The following is a 20712-nucleotide window of genomic DNA, read 5'->3' on the forward strand; positions in this document are numbered from 1 at the left end:
TCCATGGGGGCAGTCTCTCGCACAGAAGTTAGGCATTTCCATGGTGATCTTGTACACACATGTGCACCATGCAGGCTCAGGCAAGGTGAGGTTGGAGTGGTCAGGTGGGTGTGATGTGCAGCTGCAGCAACAACTTCATTCTGAGCTCCACTGCTGGATGGAAGAAAATCCCTGAGCCAACCATGGAGGCCTGGTGGTGGTACAGAAGGTCAGAAGATTAGAGGACAAAGGGTCAGAGTGAAGGAGGTCAGAGGACAGAGTACGGAGAGTCGGAGGGGAGAAAAGATCAGAACATACAGAGTCACGGGGCGAGGATAGAAAATCAGATGACAAAGATCATAATGTCAAAGAACAGAGGGTAAGAGGTCATACAGTAAGGCCAGAGGAAAGACAGTCAGGGGAAAGAGGGTCAGAGGACTGAAGGTCAGAATGTCCCCACCACACACCAACACGATTAAATGGCATATTAACTGGATTGAGTGTTTTCTTCAGAATCACAGCACAAACATCATTGTTCTAGATAATCTCCTTTGGAGTCAGAAGAAGAGAAAGCATTGTGCTCCATCTTTGTTGCCTTTGTTGATGTGTTAAAATGAAGACATTTGAACTCCAACAGGTTTGTGCTGAAGCTTTCAACCACATACGGTCACTGTGGAAATCAGCTTCTTTGTCAAACGAACCTATGGTGAGTCAGCTGCACTAAGCAGAGGTGCAGGGCCGTTGTATAGGGGAGAAAGGTGATGATAATTCTAGGGGCCCAGTGCCCAGTGGGGCCCACAAAAAAACCCCAGTGTCTAATCTTTGAATGACTGAATTATTCTGCATAAGACCCTGACTAATACTCATAGTAATGCTGCATTAGCATCAAAACAAAGTAGGCTAAATAAAAAATGATAATACATACGTATAGTCTAAGAAAAAAAAGTGGAAAAGTCAGGGGGCAGGGGCCCACTTTAGTATTCTTTAAGGGGCCTCAGAATTCCTAGCAACGGCCCTGCAGAGGTGAGATTGTGTTTTCCATAATAGATGAATGTCTTAGTTTGGGCTTTATCATACATGAACATATGACTCCAAATGTAATGCCCATCATCTCTCTGTGCTAAAAAATGTACTGTCAGTCGGCAGACACTCTCAACACATACAAAAACACATACAAAGCATTAATTCTGGCTGGTAGCTGGTAGCTCCGTGCAAATCCAAATGTATTTATTTATTATTTTGGAGATGAAGTGTCAGTGTTTTCTCAGCTTTATTAGCAGAACCGGGGGAATTACCAGACCCAGGGAGAGAAGGGGGCGATGTTGCTGAAAATTGGCTCCTTGAAAAAACTGAAGCAAATGCAGCCCGTATTTACATATAAAGAGCTCTATTAATCAAGGTAAGTGTCATTACAGCGAGGCTCATTGAGCAGTGGAGAGTGGGTGTTAAATAAAATTCTCCGTGCTCCGGTGCCTCTGGCAGCCAATGTGTCTTGATTTGAGAACTGTCAGCGGTGGTGGGGACCTGATATAGGCTGAAGGGGGAGGAGGGGGGAGTATTAGTCCCATGCGTAATCAGATCGCATGTGGGAGATCGATGTAAAGGCAAATGGAGGAAGAAGAGGTTAGAGGGATGAGAGCAAAAGAGGAAGTTATGTGGAAAGAGAAATGTCTCCCAACATGTGAGTGATTATAGGTGCAAAGGGGCAGTTTTAAAAGATGTAACATCAACAGGACTAAACTAAACCCTGGTGAAGAAATAATCAATCATATCATAATCATATAAGGCTTTGAGGTTTAAGGCTAACATTACTTTACTCAGACGGTGACACTGTGATGAGACAGGATGAAGAAAAGAGGGAGGGACAGAGATAGATGGAGATGGACTGAGACTTACTTCACCCTGTTGTTCAGGCTCGCCTCACTGGAGAGGTTTTACATGTAGTGCCACTGCCCATCCATGCCCATGTTCATGCCCATGCCACCCATGGGTCCTAGAACAAAGAAGTAAATGTACTGTAGCGTTAAACAGCGACAGCGTGACACACAGAGGACAAACCATGGAACTAATGGAGACATTCTTCCACGTGACGTTTATAATAAGAGGTTACAATTCAAATCTTTAAATCATTATTCAATTAATTACATTGTTATGATGCTGTGTAAAGCCCTTTGTGACAAACTGTTTGTAAAAATGGGCTATACAAATATAACTGCCCCCCCTTTTCTTTGTGTAATCATGTCACTGCTAGAGGAAGCTGTAATATGAATGATGATGAGTACAGAAATTGTGTCACTCACATAGAACATGTCTTACTGTGTCAGTATATGATCTTTGTCTTTAGTCCTACTACAGCTGAGAGTTTAATAAGTGTACAGTCTTCACCTGCTGGTTTTAGATTTAGACTAAAACTGTTTGTACTAATCTAAGGTCTCGCAGTTCCTCTTCTGTAAAGTTTTACAGACACTGATGCTCATGTTGGTTGATTTTGCAAAATCAGAGAATTAATATTAACGTTGGTTAATCAAATGGACTTGAGAAACTGCAGATGCACCGGGCACAGGGAAAACATGCATAGCTTAAAACTGTCTCGCTGCAAGGCAACCGTGTTAACCACTGTGCTGCTGAGAGCAGGAAACATGAAGGAAACAAATACTTCCAATGAAAACTCAGTGTGGTTCTCTTAGACTCCAGAGAAGTACTGGTATTAATGACTGACATTGTAACAACAGGTGAACTTGTTGGTACAACCCTTACACCTCAACCGCCACCTCCACCCTCTGAAGCTGCTGCTGCTGTACAACAACGGTTGTCTTGGAGACACAGTGATACAGAGAGATTAGGGTCTACAGTCTGTAGAGCAGAGAAGACTGCTCACCTCCATGTCGAAGACCCATGTGCTGCTGCCCATCAAGAACAAAACCTCCCATTGGCTGGCCGTCTGGACTGTAAGCTGAACCCTGATTCACTGTTGGAGGAAACATTGGAGTGTCAGACAAACACCACTCTATAGCCACACTGTCGTACTGTCATCAAGTTCACTGAACATTGAATGAGGTTTTACCCGCTCTGTTAGACTGGTCAATCATAGGCTGGACTATTCTCCTCCTTGCGTTAATAAACCTGGAAACAAAGAACACAACACATTTGACCCATGAAATCAACATGAAAACTCAAGAATCACTTTCTAGCATCTCTATGAGTCATGGTCTTTTTCAGGTTAAATCCTACATTAGGGGATTAGTGCAACATGTAATTTGTTGTTTTTTGTAGAATTCTGACTTGAATCCAAATATTTCACATCATCTCCCATGTAATTCCAGAGCAAATAACACAAAAAAAAAGGCCACAAGAAACAGCCAAAAGCCTCGGAAAAAGACAATGAAATAGCAGTGAGTTTTTATTAATTAAACAGGAATCACAGTTTATTTTCCTTTCACTGGTTATTTCTGAAGATATACATGCATCTTCTAAAACATCACATTTGATTTGGTAGCTTCTGAAGCAGTCGTATCTCACTGTGTCTCCAGGGATCCGACTAATAACCAAGTTTATTCCATTATGACTAAGTCTCACGTCTACAAATGTATTGATTTAGATTTAGCCTTGTAGCCTCGGGCTGTGGTGAGGTTAACCTCTTTGCCAATGTCTCACTGTTTATTCTGACTGCTAAGCCTTTGATATGTGATGGTCTGTGCTCATGGATCAGGGGTGGGTCTATATAAGCAGGTCTGGTGGAAACCTGATACATTAAACATTAAAGGAGCTATATGTAAGAAATGTATTGCAAGTAATCATGATATCAATCAATATGTCAGCAGAGACTAAGGAATCGTGTTAATTTGAAATACTGATCAAACTGACAACAATAGTACAGCCAGAATATTCACAATTTTTATTTGCAGCCTGCAAATCATGTCTTCCTTCACAGACTGAGATATGAACTTTATTGAAACGTGTTTGATGGTACATAGGCCCAGACTGATTTAGGGTGTGAGAACATTCAGATCAAAAGTATGTGATAAACTGCTTTTAAGTCTTACCAGTTGTTAACTTGAAGGATGGTGAGGCCTGTGTCCTGCGCTAACTGTTTCTTCTGCTCCTCTGAGGGGTATGGGTGCTGTGAGGGACAAAAAGATAAGTCGTTTAGTAAGTCAAACTTCATGAATATCAAGATGTGATTATTTTCCCTGAAGTGCAGGAGAAGTCAGAAGATGGAGAGACAGAGGATGACCGACAGGCCTGGGAAAGGGGGGCAACACCCCACCAAATGCTTTGTCTGCTCCACCAGATCATCTTGAGTATTTTATTTTCTCCCTGTTGATTAGATCATAAACATGCCACATTCAAATTGAACTTTATTCATATCAGATTGGTTGGTCTAGCCACATAAAAACTGGATGGGGAGAGCAGACTAAGAAACAGCCTCTATCCCAGAGCTGTGGCTGCCATTGCCCCTCGATAAGTTAATGCACTATAAAGCTGCTGCTATTATCATTATCATTTACTTTATTGTTTGTTGTTATTTTTTGTGTGCTTCTACTTTATCTTTCACCAAGAAAATCCAAACAGAGTTTCATTGTACATCTTTTAGAATGACAATAAAGATTCATTCATTCATTCATTCAGTTATTTCTGTCTATACTTATATTTATCATTTTGATTTGCACAAACTGACATTGTCAATTCTATTATAGTGCCCCATATAAATGGGTAATAATAATGATAAAATTGTCTCCCTAAATAAGGGTAGGGTGGAGGGTACTTCTTGTATTCTTGTGTTTCCAGACATCACTTTTCCTGGTCTCAGCTTCTGTAGTGCACACAACACCATGTGAGTTGATACACTGTACTTTTGGCAGGTGTATGAGTAGCGAAACACTACATGAATAATGATGTCAACAAGTAGTCAAGTACTCTTCGTACCTGTCCCGACTCCCTAGCGACCAGTCAACACGTCTCGATGCCTCCTAATCAAAGCCATGTAGTACCAGGCCTGCCGACCACAGTGTGGCCCCAAACACTTGAGGCTGAAAGCACGTGGCATTATTTGACATAGGTTGACAAATGACCGGGTGGGATACAAAGAGGCACAATGGCCCCCTCCCCCCCGTCCTGAACCCCTTGCTAAAACCCTTGCCCTCCAGCCCCAGTCCATTTGCTGACTCCGTGTGAGACAGTTGGAGGGGGGCAGCAGATGGCAGACAGAGGTGACCTGTGCTCTGAGAGCAGGGTTGCGAGCCAGTCCCCATTCTACTGCTGTCAGACCAGCAGCCGCCTCCTGTGGTCGTCAGTGAAGGATGATCTTCAACCACTTCATCACAGCAGACACACACACGCACACACAAACGCACATCAGTACACTTATATATGCAGACATAAAAGAGCATTCATGCACACAGTCATGAATACACAGATGCAATGAATATGCAACAGTGACTCCACCAACGCTGATCCTCCAGATCAGCTCCACTGCTCCAAGTTTGTTCTAGCAGGATCAACACTATATATATATTCCCTTGTGGTATTCAATGACGGTGGAGGAGAGCACTCTTGACATGTTGCTCCAACACCTGTTCACCTGGACTGAGATAAGGTGACTTTGATTTTACAGCATCATCATCAGGCAATGAGTGAGCTGCAGACACGCCTCTCATCAGGATCAAACTTATTATGGATCTGCACTTCCATCTCACACAGAGGATGGTTTAGATGTGCACTCACTATGAACACTAATCTTGGTTCAGGTAATCATCTGAATGATAGATGTAATTTAAGATCTGCCCAAAAAAAACTGATTAAAAAAAACCTAGAGCAGTCTCCCGCTTAGCAATATTCAACAATCAATAATCTGATCAAACAAAGTACAAAACTAAAACCAAATCACAGTCACACTCCATTCTAATCAAGTTGGACTCACTCCTTTGAACTCCTCTTCATCTGATATTTAGACCATGTAAAAACCTTTTCGTTTTCATTATTCTTTTTTTTTATATTCTATTTTGCCATTCAACCTCAGCCCCATTAAAGATCTTGCTGCTAACAAGGAGTTGAACAATTTGTTCTTTTCCAATTTGACATCACATGTGAACTAAATAAATTCAGTCTTTTATTTCCATTGCCTCTGATACAACACTGTTGCCTCCTGTGGAGTCCAGGTTTGCTCCTCAAATTCAAACTGTGACACAGATCTCTTTGATTAAATGCAGGAAACCAACAGTTACGATGGACTAATGGCCCTATAACAAATAATATAATTAAACCAAACCTTTCACAGCTGCTTTCTCCACAGTCTCCTCAAAAGGGGATGTTTAAGGGTCTTCACAACACAGAATAGATGACAAAAGCAGGAGGCTACGGCTGGTGGTGGACAGAGCCCCTGCCCCCGGCAGCCTTCTTACAACGGCCTCACACTGAAACATCTGACAAAACATAATCCTGCTCCTTTCACACACTCGGCCATTGATGAATGCTTGATCGCTTTGGTATTGCAATAGCCCTTTTCAGAGGCCAAAGTCTCCTTGCACACCCTTCATGGGCACATCCTGCCAGGGCAAACACTTGTGCTTAACAAATTAGGCCTGAAAGAGGACGGGGAACAGAGAGGGGATAATTCAATTATACCCCTTTTTTATCTGGAAAATCTAAAGGTGGGCTGCAGAAAAGAAGGGATTACTCCAAGTACAGGACCTGTGTGGGCCTCTTACAAACTTAACAAGTGAAGGGTTACACCACATCTAAGAGCAGGAGAGGCAGAAAGGATGAGGAGGAAGCAGTGGTGGTATCTTGGTTGGGACTTTCTTCATCTCCCCACCCGAACATCACCACCCACCCACCCCAGCGCTCTGCCGCTGCCTGTGAGCAGGAGGCTACTGATTTCTTTACAAACCCAAGACTGGTTTTCAAAAGGAGCTTCACACATTCACTCTTTTACGACAGAACAAAGATGAACTTGGTATTGAGATGCTTTTAGGAAATCTTGCCTGAGCTCATTCCTCGGCAAAAATAGAGGGGGCTAGGGTTAGACAACAGTCATCTCTAGCTTTAGTGAAAGGGTGCCGTTACAGAGAGGACAAAAATGTGTTTGAGAAAAGCTGCAGCTGGATCTGGCTCATATAAGGAAGCGGCTTCACAGGGTGCAGGGTAGATTCTTCTTACCGTGAGGTGCTGGAACAGCCACGCTCTCATTATGTTTGTGGCCACTTTGGGGAAGATGCCTCGTTTCTTCTGCCTCTTCTTGTCCTGATCGTCCTCATCTCCCGTGCCCGGTGATGCCAGGCTGTTGTCAAGGCCATCTCCTGCAATCAAACAGAAGAGAAAAGAAATGAGAAAACATTCATTCTCATTTCTTCTTCATCCTCCTTTCGCTGAGATGTGCTGTGAAGGGGCAGTTGTGGGGAATTTTCCTCTGTGGCACGACAGCATATAAGAATCTTCCTCTCACCTCTGCTTGACTCCCCAGCCGCTGGATAATGAAGAGGAGTTTTCGGGGTGGGAGCTCCATAAAACTGTGAGCTATTAATTCAATCTGAGCCACGCGTTTGACATGAAGTAATGAGTGTGGGAGCTGTGCGCCTGACATGAAATAATGAACGTGCAGACTGCAGTCAGAATCAGTGCCATGTACTACTTATTTATATGTGACCTCTACTTGAAATAAGACTAATGATTTCCTTTATAAAGTGAGGCCAACATCAAACCCTGTGCTTTTTTGAAGTTGGAGTCAGACATTTACCCAAGCAACTGAGGCAGAATGAGAGAGTGTGTGGGTGGAAGGGTCAGTAGGACATGAAGCCGTCACCTTTGTGCTCTCATGTGTTCAGTGACCAACACCCCCGACCCCACCCCCCACACAACAACGTCTGTGTCAGATTGTCTGCAGTGCGGCAGCATCCCGGGCTCGGGATCCATGCCATTAGCAGCATCCCTGTTTGATTTCAGCAGGAAACTACTGTGGATGGAAACAGGAGGCTTCCTCTAAGCTGAGATTTCCGCCCCTGCAAGATAACTCTCTCTTTCTCACTACACAAGGGGCACTCCCATTCCTTCCCTCTGTGCCATTAATTGTGCATCAGCTGAGATGATTTACTTTTAACAGTGGTGGTTATTTTTCTTGCCCTCGGGGCAGAGAAGCCTTGAAAGCCTGCCTGGAGGGCATGTGAATTATGCATCTGAGAGACTCCTCCCCCGAGGCGGGACAGAAACCCTACTTTTCTTAAGATTTGCCCTAGCATGTCTTTTTGTTTTTAGAGATGCATCAATCAAACGCCCCTATATGAGCCATATTCATGCATAAATATTTCACCCAATGAATATTGACATTAAAAAGGATGTGTTCAAGGGTTTAGGGCTCTGGGGGTTGTGGGAGTTTTGACTGATGGTGTCCAGCCCTGACTCACACTGGATCAGAGTTCATACTGCCTGTCCTCCGCTCTGTGGTTTGTCCTCCACCACTCCAGCAGCTTGTTGGTTAAGTTACGCCATTCTGGGGTAGGTTCCCTTTGGTGAAAGTGGTGGTGCTGGTGGTGTGGTTTTGGTAAAATCATAGTAGTCCTAGTATCATTGTATTCCTGTCTCATAGTATTGTACTGTGTTAATTCTAAGCTCTCCATAAATCAGATCAGAATCAGAACAAAGTTATGTGAATGGAGATAATCAGTGACAGAGACTCTCAAGTTTCACTGTTGATAAGGTGAAGACAACCTGGCTCTAGAATAATCAATGTGTTGAGGTTAAGACAGAGGAATAGAAACTCTGACACACACAACCTGCCTCAAAGCGCACACAATGTCCAGCTATTCTGTTGAACAGTGACTCATCCTCTGTCAAGAGGGAGGCTGATGAAGACGAACACGTCTCATCAATTACATATCTATAGCTATATAATATCTATTCAATTCTGATAAACTCGTACACATTGTAGCATTTTTATATATGTTATTATCGTATATGTTCTTTCTAAATACTTACATAATAAAAAATATGTGCCTAGTGTTCTTTTATATTCTTGTTATTTTGGATTCTAAATATTTCAGGCAAGTAAATGTTTTTTTTTCAACCTGCTTGATGCAAGTGATGAGACAAAATCAAATAATCAAAGAGTAGCCAAAGTAATAAACAGTGATTTGAATGTATGTGTGGGTGTAGTGTACTGTAACTATATGATTCACCTTCAGATCATAGATCTAAAGAAAGAAAGAAAGAAAGAAAGAAAGAAAGAAAGAAAGAAAGAAAGAAAGAAAGAAAAAACAGGACTGGCTCTGCTTAATTATATCTAAGGAACACCCCCCCCCCGCCCGCCTCCCCTTGCGCTCCAGAGAGGGGAAGCCGCGGGGCAGATCCTGCGCTACACTAATCTCTTTTGACTGTTCCATGGCAGCTCGGGTGATCTAACCAGTGTGTGACGATGCAGTCCCAAAGTTGTACACCCGTGCTAGTCTGTTCTGCCCCCTTCACCTCACCCCCTCCCTGCCTGCCAGTGTCTGCATGCGGGACACGGGAGGGACGGTGTGTGTATGTGTATGTGTATGTATGCGTGTGTGTGTATGTGTTTGTGGGGTGGGGGGTGGGGGGGGGGGGTGGCTGGAATATTGCCCCCAGGCTATGGGAGAAAAAAGCAGCAAAAAGCAGCACCTTGAGATATGAAGAGAGGTCTTCCTGTCCTCTAGCCGAGCTGCTGTCACACACTTCAGTCCTCTTTATGAACAGTAGAAGGAGGACTACTGCTCCAACCAAAAGCTTTGTACACTTTCAGAAGAGAGATGCCATCAGCACTGCATAAACTTGACTTACTGACAAATGAGACTGCACCCTTTTTATTCTGCAGCTTGTACTGTACACCGGAACAACAATAATCAGAAAAACTTACACTGAGGCTTTGACACAGGACTAATCAAGCTGTGAATTTGACACACAAAGTCTCTTTGTTTCTCTTTCTTAGTTTATTCTGAAAGCCTTATAAAATTATTATGATTATTGCAATTTCTTTATTTCATTTGGCATCAGATTCCATTCTATTTTTTTCCTGCTCCACACTGCAGCTGTTATTTTATATTAGATGTCATGGGGTAAACAAAATAAACAAAATTCATGGTTCCTGTCATAATATCCATTTGAAAAATCTTACACAGTCCTGAGATATAATGATCACTGAAAATAAAATAAAATAAAATTTAGGGGGAACAAACATGCTGACTTATTCTCCTGATAGTCTTGTTTCAGATTTGATTTCAGTTTGTTGTCACTACTTAACTGTTTTATCATCCCACACAGTTCAGCTTTTTTGTGATTTTGGATCAGATGTTCTTGACTTGAAAGTGTATGTTTTGAAATGTAGTTTGTTTTTTTCCGGTCTGTACCTTGGCTGATAGACTGGCTGACATGTCCAGAAGACAAAGTGTGGAGTGTCTAGCAGAGCTGATTGCTACACTTCCAGCTGCATCAGTGATGCAAAGCCAGCCCAGCCCACCTAATGAGCTCAGTGGGGCTCTGATCCATCATCAGTGACACCTCGCAGTTCCTCCCCTTATTAGACATGATACAGGCCTCTAAATGGAGCAGTCTGGAAGGCTTCCAACACATGGGGAAGCCTCCCTGTGAGGGGGTGAACAGGATTAGAAGCTGCTGATTGGAGACGCAACTGAGGAGCAGTTCACATGTAACAACAGCAACAAACAACAATGAGAGGTGCCATTTTTACAAAGTGTTACTGCACAAATGAAGAAATACATGAAATCCAGCTAAACAGACAGTTTCCCGGCCAGGCCATTCATCAGACTCTAGGTGAAGAGTTTGCACCTGACAGAATTTATCGCTAAAAACCGGAAGACGGTTTGTGTCCCTTTAACAAACCCTTACTCTGTTCTGTAGGTTAAGTTCATGTACTTCCTCATTTAGATCTGCAGTTAAGCAGATATTTTTTGTTCAAGAAAATTTGCAGCAAAATGTCTTTCCAACATATCGAGATCTGTGTGATTGTTTTCACACCCACTCTCCTATAGTCACTGATGGTAACATACAGTACATGTTTGCAACTTTGCACTACAGACAAATCTCCAAACACTTGACTAGAACAGCTCCATTGTATTAGCCCTGACCATTCTGTGGCATTTAACATTTTCAGGAATAGAGGCTGCAAAGTATAGATCACCAAACATGAGTTAAATAAGCAAACATCTTATATCTCTTTTTGAAGTATTTTTCAAATGTCTGCAGTCTCGGGGATGCTTCAATATCACTCATAAGTCAACACCTGCACCTCACCTCTTCATGCTCTGGATTTTACAAAAAAATGCAACCCATGCTGTTCCTCTCATTCCTCTTCTCTACACCAGTGTGCAGGGTCTTTTGTTTTATTAGGCTCTTTGTAATGGACATTTCATGCCCCCTCCTCCTCCTCCTCCTCCTCCTCCAGTTCCCTTCCCAAACATTCCTTGGAGAGCTCAGCCCCTGTAGCTGTGGTCACCAGAAGTCCCCCTGGGGGTTGAGCTATCAAAAATCAGCTCTCTCTGCATATCACACAGCTTACAAAACAACAACCAGAGCCTGGGAGCTCACAGAGGGGCCAAACCACCAGGAACATACATCCTCTACCTGTGGTTAGCTAGTGATGAAAGCCACAGTGCCACCACCTACAGTGCTCCCACATGACAGTGGCTCGGAAAAGACAATCGGCAGAATCCTGGGAGTAATTGTGATGTCAAAGCAAACACAACATACTCAACAACTAAATGGATCTCTGTCCAGATGTCTATTTTAGCTTTGTATGAGAAACCAATGCAAAACCATCCCAACACCCGCACCTGTAAACATGCACATGAGCAATCCCGTACACTGGGCATGTGTGCCAGTGTAAACAGGAAGCAGATTGTCTTCTCTGTAGCTGATGCCAAAAATACTAACTAAGGAACAGCAAAGAAAGCTCCTTTGTGCCAGCAGCCATCAGACTGCACAACATCACAGCACTGAAAAGCCTAAGCCTCAACTGCACCACCACTTACTCTGAACTGCACAAACTGCACATAATTATTATTTATTCTCTATTTAATTCCATTTGTTTGGATTCTATTTCTATTTGTCTTATTATTCCTCCGTATTCCTCAGTGTCAAAATGCCAAAGTAGTGCGATGGCAGGGGAAACACTGCAAAATATGTGTAGTAGTTTGGATGTAGTCTGTGGGATCTGGAGGGAGGGAGACCAACCACAACCACTTTATTATAGGATGAAATCACAGAGATGGTGTTGTTGCCTTATCATGTCTGTATGAATGCATTATTGCAGCTGCATGGAGGCCGACTCCTCCAAACCAGATTAGCATCCTATCCTAGCTTCCTATCCTTTCAGGTTGTGTGTTTGACTGAGAATAGACCCCAGACCCGGGGAGAAGCAGCAGGTAGCATGCAGGAGATCCTGCTGCAGCAACCACATCTCTGATCATTCTGCCCTCTTCTTCCCCTTTGTTCCTCAAACATAAAGTACTCTGTCCTTACATCCCTACAGGGAGCACTCTGCACCCCCATCCTCTATACATTCTCCTTCAGGTCAAAAGGGCAACCCACCTCCCGCCCCAACCCCCCTCACTCTCCCACCACCACCACCATCATCATCATAAAAAAGCATTAAGAAAAAACATTAGTCACACTTTCTCAGCTCACCTAAAGACAAAATATTGGATATAGGTGAATCAAAAAATGACCAAGCATACATGTCACACTTCTATGTTAGCTGAAGTTTTAAAAGCAGACCCAGAACACTCTGTCTGTTTCTGATTGTCTCCTAATCTCTTGTCTTGCAAAGCATCCTCCTATTGTTCTTGTCAATGCTTGACTCACTGATGCCTGATGGGCAAAGGGTAGAAAGTTGCTTTAAAGTCCATTCTATTTTTACTGTGGCCAAAGGGGAGAAAAACAAAAACAAGCCATAAAACCCTTTTAGCTTCCAATTAGCACATCAGAAACCACATAAAGAGAAGGAGGACAGCTTCAGAGGCAGCACAGATCCAGAGTCAACATGATCTTAGCATTAACTGACCTGGAACTGAGAACCCACACAGGCTGTCGGTCAGGGAGCCACAGGTCTACATGAACCTTCCCCCTCTGCTGTTGTCCACAGCCACTGAGGATCTGAACAATTATATTTTCTATAGCTTCAAGAATTTAATTCTAGCACTGAACCCTTCATCTGCCGGTTCTTCTAACTAAGGATTGACCCATGTGTTTCTTTCAGGCCCAATGCTTAAATTTAATGGATGCTACAAGACGACTTCAAGGGCCTAAGATCCCAAATAAAGAGAACACATTTTTGTGTTTGTTTGTTTGAGGAGTAATTGGGTAATCGGAGCAAACAGCAGTATTTAAATGGGAGATTTGTGTGTTGTAGCTAATCGTTTCTGTCATGTAGAGTAAGAAGGATGGCCACTGGTGCAATATACAATTTGATCCAATTGAGCTGGTGTTAGTGTTAGTGGAAGGCAACCCTAAACCCTAAAGCAAAGAGGAAACACACCATGGAAAGGTTTCTGTTAGAAAATAAATGCAGCTGGTGAAACAAGAAAAACAGCTGATGAAGTTAAGCGAATAGGGCAAGTTATTGAATGAAAGAAAAATTTATCAAATTTAGGCCAGTGTTGTGCAATAGGTGCAGCTCATTTTCTGCGATGAGTACAACCCTCTACATTGATGAGGAGTTGCTAAAGGAACAAAAAAAAATCCATCTGCAGTACTTGAGGGTGGACTGTCATATATTGCGCAGAATGTGCAAGTCGTCTATGGCGTGAGCGCTCAGGCAGGACATTGGGCCACACTCAGCAGCTGTTCAATGCTGTATCTGGTCTGATGGCCCCAAATACCCCGGTGAGAGGGATCGGAGATGGGGTGAAGGCAGTGGTGAGGTCTCTCAGTCCCAGTGGTCCCCAAGCTGAGCAGCCGGGGACTGGAGAGGGAGGAGAGGAAGGCACCAGAGGAAACTGGTTTGGGAGACCCCAGCAGAAACAGCAACAGTAGCTGGACTGAGCCACACACAAAGAAATGCAGAGATACAAGAACTTCGTATGACAGCTCCGAAATGACTCGGCAGGAGAAACGAAATACTGTATGTCTGAATTATTTTTTTCCCCATTTCAAAAATGGAGAAAAATGTGAGAAAAACTCCTTCCCTATAGGTACTTTCTCATGTCTATGTCTCATCCTGCAGTGGCAGCAGCAATTGTGTGGAAGCCTGGGCTGAACAGCACATTCCTTTCAAACATAGTAAATACAGACATAGCCGCAATCATAGCAATTACTTCCAGGTTAAGTGAATCACAATGTGTGTCTTAAATCAAGCTATTTGCATTTTATCCTCACAGCATTTTGCTCAACTGGGCAGAAACACCTCAAGTTACATATTCATTAGGACCAAGGTGCTAAATGGACAGCGCATGTTGTTTTGCTCATTTGAAAGCGCACTGTTAGATCAGCTTAAACTTTTTTTTTTTGCGAGAGATATCAAGTTTTCCCACGTTTTTTTATACATGCAAACTGCCACAAGTGTGTCTATTATTTAAATCATTAATCATCTAACCCTCATAAAAAACTGAAACTCCTCTATAAAATGCAATGCAACTCTAAACACTACATCCTCTCAGTGTTGTTCTATCCCTACTGTCAGTGCTATACTTAGGAAACTGGAAACTAATACACAGGGCATAAAGATGATTTTTACATTAATAATTCTATTTAATATTATGATGAGCAACATATTAAATGTTTTGATTCCCTCATCTCACCCAATCCCCTTCCCCCTCCAGTCTAGGGGGAAGTAGTTTTGAATTAATTTGCTATTGGTAAAAACAAATCAGTCTATCCCCACTTACTAGTGATTAAAAATAAAATAAAATAAAATAAAATAAAAAACTTACTAATACTTCTAATCCTCCTCCATGAAGGTCTACTTCTAAATGTAGAATGTACCTCGTCAGTTTTCTGTCATTTGTTAAATCATTCTCCAGTTGATAAAAGCCAGCCTCAGTGTTTGATAATGGCTTGTTAGAAAGATAATAAACACTCTGTTCTAAATGTCAATCATACAGGTGCGAAAACATTATTGCAGACTGATTGACAGTTACAGTTTGTTTCCCGCTACAGTAATGATCAGTGTAATGAAGAAAGTGATTTAAGTGACCGCATAATGACTGTCCTGTCAGCAGGCCTGGGGGAGAGGTCACAGAGAAGTCAAAGCTTCATATGGGGGAGAAATGCAGAGAGATCCTACCGAGTTCACTGGTGTTGTCTCCACTCTGGGAGACATGTCCCCCGCTGGATGGTCCTGGGGTGCCCACGGACGGCGTGGAGTGTGCATCATCCATGTCTCTCCAGGACGCTGGGTTCTGAGGGGTCAGGGGACAGGAGATAAGGAAAGAGAGGGGGGAAGAAACAGATGAGAATGGTCCAATAGTATGAGGTCCCTTATACAGTTTACAGACACAGCTTTCTGAAAAACATGTAAGGACAATATTACCATTTTGTTGAGTTCAGATAGGGAGGTTTAAATGTAGAGTAAAGAGTTCAGCAACCCTGCAGCATGTGAATCCTTCTGTGTCCTGGTCTGTCTGAGACCAGGGCTGAGGAGAAACCTGTATTTATGGGGCAAAGCTACTCAGCTACTCAGACGGCTCAAAGCCCAAAACAAACAACAGATCTCCTCTTCAGCCTCTCTGCGTCAGCTGTTTGCCGGATGGCGTTCAGATGAAGAGCTTGGCAGATGACAACATGAAGCACAGACAAAGGCGCAGTGTGAACGAGGCCCCTCAGTGATGGGCCCTCTTTTCTTATCCGGCCACACAATGATTACAACTCCTGAGAACACGCAGCTCCTCAATGAGGCGCCATGTGTGTACACGTTTATCAACCTAATGAAGATCTTGTGTCCTCACAGCCCATCTGTTCAAAGCCAGGTAACCGGACTGGAGGGTCCGTGCGTCGCATCCACACACAGGTAAGGAGGAACCGTGAACACGTTCCTCCACCACATTTTAGCCGCCCGCAACCAATACAAGCTGTTCCCTCCAAGTTCAGCACTGTCAGATCAAACAGGGTCTGACATTATTCTGTTATTGCTATTTTAACAAAGACTGTAGGATCCTACAGTTTGGACTGTGTGCTGTAGCTATATATCAGGAACAATACATTCAATCAGTGGAGAGAGAAAGATTCAGGGAATCCAGAGGATTCAGGACAGTCGACTGTGGATAAAGCAAACCGCTACCTCGGAATATACGTTCCTCTCCTCTTTGCACATCTTTGGGTTAGCCAGGCATTCAGCTGAGTGCTGGCAAGATGGAAACAGCACAGCAGGCCACTGTGAGCTTCAAACCAGAGTGATGTCATGGAGGCGTCAGACCTCTTCATCTAGATGCTTCACCCACCACAATCTTTAAACTTCAGCACTGTGATATTATTATTACTGTGCAATTCTAAGTCTAACCTGATGCTGAGAGTGAAGATTTGAAAAAGATTTTACTGCCGCTGCCTCAATAAAACCTGTCCAAATTTAATTTCATCAGCTTCATTCACCTGGCTTTCCACAAATCGAATTTGTCATACAACAGGACACAGTAAAACATGAGCAACTGGACTCAAATGCAGTTTTCATTGTTCAAAATTTCCATTAGTGTTTTCACTGGGCCTTGATTGTATATGTGTGTACTTTGGACTTTAATCATTATGACTAACTGGGAAAAACTGCCAAATGTTTGATTGACACCAACTCAGTCAATCCACGGGTCTGAATCCAATGTGTTTGTGTGTGTTGGACTTTGACAGAGTAGTTAATACACACCCAAAAAATCCTACATGTTCCTAAAAATTAGTTTAACACAGGTGTGTGCCCCCATGCAGAGGTTGCCATGATTATTATATATATATGTGGGCAATTTTTTTTTTCACTGAGTGAGACAAAGATTAGGGCTCAAAGTTAAATATCCTAACTGTCATAGGAATATATGGGACAAAGGGAATAAGAAACAAAAGATGTTCGCAAACATCCTTTGTTGTTGTTAGAAAAAAAGATTTTTCTTTTCATTTCTGCTTTTCTCTGCAAATCAGCTCATGATTTTGTCCATCAGCTTAGATTTTCTGAACTAAAACAAACATGTCTAACATTGTGGGGGGGGGGGGGGGGGGGGGGGGGAGCACAAGCACAAATTAAAGAGTAAAATCTGTGCAAGCTTAATAGCTGAAAGTCTTGTGAGCAGTTTAAGGTTGAAAAGTATTTAGATTAAAGTATGAATGAGGTAGTTCGAGTTCACAGAGCAGAACGACTTCAAGGGTTTTCACACCATTCACCATTTCATTTCTAAGGGCAAAAATATTGCAGACGAAGCTTAATCTTTTGAAAAATATATATAGATTGTTCACATTCAAGAATCTCCAGAAAAGGCTGAACATTTTGAAAATTGAACAGTTTTTGTAGCACCAAGTATGACAGGCTAGTTAGAGACAGAAAAAAGAAAGAAAAATAAGAATCATTTGAAGACTTTAGGCCGATTTGAACCGTAGCCTTCTATTTAAAGAAAATCAAACGTCAGAGCTCGTGTCACAGTTTAACAAACATCGCTTAGTCTATGATGCACACACACTCACACACATCTATGAGTGTGGAACCTGCAGCAGCAGCAGTGTCGTTGGTCCATGCAGACTCCGCTGACAAGTGGATGAATTTGAGTATAGACCTACAGTCTGTAACTGAGTCGCCATCTGAGTTTTCTTCTTTCTAAATGGACACAGGTTGAAACGTAGGAAGGGGCTGTGTCAGGGCGCGCAGCAGGGGGGCAGCCCCACAAAGACCCCCTCCACTTCAGCTGTAATAATCCAATTGGCTGAGAAAACACTTGTCTGAGAGGGACTACTAAAGCACGAGAGCAAACACAGCACTGGCAGCTGCAGTGTGAAGATCATCACCATCACCGTCATCGTCATCATCATCATTATTGTACTTTTCAAATAAAGTGAGAAAACACGGCTCAAGCAACAAATCAGAAGAAATCTGAATATTGTCTATCAACCAGCAGCCTCATTCATTAATTTAATAAGTATTGATGTCCATTAGATGTTAAGAAGTGATGAGATTTTGAGGTTCTTCCTTTTTTATCATTTCCAGTGACCACTTGCTGAACTGTTGCAACTCCTACAGGTCAAAACAATCCTTCTATAGCCACTTTTCCTCAACCTTGATGAATGGAAACTGAGAGAAGCTGACCGAGCCATTTGTGTCCAGGACTTACAGAAAGTCCATTCATGTATTTGAGCTGCAGTCGATCAGACACAGATTTCTATAAATTCTGGATCGTGTCACAGACATGAAAGGCCTCCTCAGCAACACACACATTTCTCACAATCACGTCACACATGTTTGAAATCAGAGCGGCAGGTGGACTCACGTGATCTGCCAGGTTGGTGGAGGATCCTGATAGGTCGTCGAAGTCCGACTTGCAGACATCTCGGTCCTCTATGACCAGGTCAATGGGCATTTTGCCTTTGAGGCAGCTGATGTACCGGTGGCAGAAGTTGTCACAAAGCTCGTGGACCTGCGGAGTGAGGTTGTCAGTCCATTAGAGCCTGTAGTTTTATCTGTGACCAGGAATAACACGTGAGCAAGGGCAGAGAACTTCACCTTCTCTAACTCCAGGAGGTGAAACCGAAGCACCTGGATCGCTTGAATCATCTGAAACAGGTGAATTAAAAATGAGCCGCCTTGTTAAAATGATCATACCTGTCATTTTCGCAATAATAATAATAATAATAATAATAATAATAATAATAATAATAATAATAATAATAATGTTTTTTGAGGTATTGGAGGAGGCGCTCACCAGGTTATCCAGCTCCGGATTGGAGGAAAATAAAGGTTTCTCTACGCGGATCTGAAGCGGGAAAGAAAGGAGAGCCCATCACACTCACTCCAAGGGAAATGTGGGCCTATACTTCCCGTATTTTCAGCACGTGTACTCACCTGTTTGGCAAACACGGCTATGTCTTCATTGAAAGAGTCGGACGAGCAGACGTCTCCCCCCGCCACCCCGGGCTCTCTGGGCGTGCAGGTCGCCAACTCGCACTTCTCGAACACCAGCGCTAACAGAGGGAAGAGAGGGTGGCTGCAACACAGAGGACGGGCCGGTTACACTCCCTCTGAGGCCTGGACCTCCACTGACACCACACCAAACACCAACCTACAAGAGCTGCAGCTCATGGCTACTTGGTCCTTCTCCGTGCATCGGAACTATAAGGTCTGATCACTTCACACTGAGCTGAGAACAGCCGTTCATGTCAAGTCAGACTTCACTTGCACCGAAAATGACTGCAGCTTTTCTAACACATTTCAGTTTCACAGCTGAAATAAAACCAGTTTATTATGAAACAATAACAAGAAAACCAAAGTAAGTATTATTGTACCTCAATATTTAAATAATATAACTATAACAAGAATCACAACCACAGAAAACGATTACTAATAATAACAACGGTTTTATTAGGCTGTTATTTTTATGTATTAATCCTTATCATCTATTATTAGACTTTTATAGACATATAGCAGCAATTATTCTAATTATAAAATGATAACACTACTACTAATAATAATGACAATAATTATAATATCATGTCATTATTATTGTTATGTTAAATAATGTTGCTGTTAACACTATTAAAAACAATAACCACTTTATTACTTTATCATAGGCTATTAACAACAAAAATATTAACATTAACAATACCGACAATTATAACAATCATAAGCACAACAACAACAACAACAACAACAACAACAACAATAATAATAATAATAATAATAATAATAATAATAATAATAATAATAATAATAATAATGTAGAGTTGTTATTATTGTGAACCTTGTAATAATAATAGGCTAATATTTGTATCATATGCACACCCGTATATCTGGTCCTTGTCTCTCTTCAGTGCGTCGTTCACGGCGCTGCCCATGCTGCTGGGCATGATGTTGTGCGGCGCGTGGGCTCCGTAATGCTGGGTCGGGTGCGGGGGCGGCCCATGGTTCAGGTGGTGGACCTGGGTCAGGGGCCGGGGGGCATGCGGGTCACCGTACATGGAGGTGGGCACTCCGACTCCGTCCATCGCGCCTCCATAATGAGCAAGCTCGTCGTACTGAGGTGACAGTTGCAGAGGACATCGAGACATCAACCGGTGACAAAAACAACCTTTCTCTGTCTAAATGATAGGGAATAAAAACTGGGACACATTTGGTTGAAGTGACACCTGATATTCCAATTAATTTACTGGAGGCTGTGTCAGACCTGGAACTCGTTTAACAAATGAGCGCAGTACAACATTTCATTCATACATCAGCATAAAGTCAACGAGTCTGTCAGATGAGAGAAAATGTTGCCTGGATGAAATGAAATAAAAATGAGACGCACCCTTTGCGCCATCTCCGCGCGCACTTTCCAGCCGTGTGAAGAGAAGTCTGATGAAGAGGAAACCGTAAATCCAAGAAGAGATTATAATCCGGCTCTGTCCCGAGAAGTCACTGTAGACTGAAGTCAGCGCGCAGACATGTGAAGCGGACAGGAAACAGCATCGGTCGGCCCGTTACCGAGGAGACAGAGCACCGGAGCACATACACCGACAACCGGCTGGAGGGTCAGTGATCATGTGTTAGATGCTGTGTGTGTGCACTGCCGCCACTGACTGACTGTCCGGCTCAGTACACTGTGCTCAGCG

General features: G+C 42.9%; 1 protein-coding gene across 2 annotated transcripts; it reads right to left on the minus strand.

The window, feature by feature from the left end:
• Positions 1-1913: 1913 nt before the first annotated feature.
• Positions 1914-20130, minus strand: meis2b (Meis homeobox 2b; the record flags this gene model as incomplete). Of its 2 annotated transcripts, none has more annotated exons than XM_084001262.1 (11): positions 19904-20130; positions 18968-19109; positions 18828-18878; positions 18629-18679; positions 18396-18542; positions 15230-15344; positions 7138-7277; positions 4023-4099; positions 3044-3102; positions 2858-2947; positions 1914-1972 (listed from the first exon to the last, which is right to left on the minus strand). In XM_084001262.1, the coding sequence occupies exons 1-11, from the start codon at positions 20104-20106 to the stop codon at positions 1914-1916; spliced, it is 1134 nt and encodes a 377-aa protein (XP_083857388.1). In that variant the 5' UTR covers positions 20107-20130. The 2 variants fall into 2 exon arrangements, with proteins under 2 accessions (XP_083857388.1, XP_083857387.1); XM_084001261.1 differs by having other exon boundaries at positions 2858-2986.
• Between the last annotated feature and the right edge of the window lie 582 nt (positions 20131-20712).

Source organism: Trachurus trachurus (assembly GCF_905171665.1).
Source record: "Trachurus trachurus genome assembly, chromosome: 24".
In the NCBI taxonomy this organism is placed as follows: domain Eukaryota; kingdom Metazoa; phylum Chordata; class Actinopteri; order Carangiformes; family Carangidae; genus Trachurus; species Trachurus trachurus.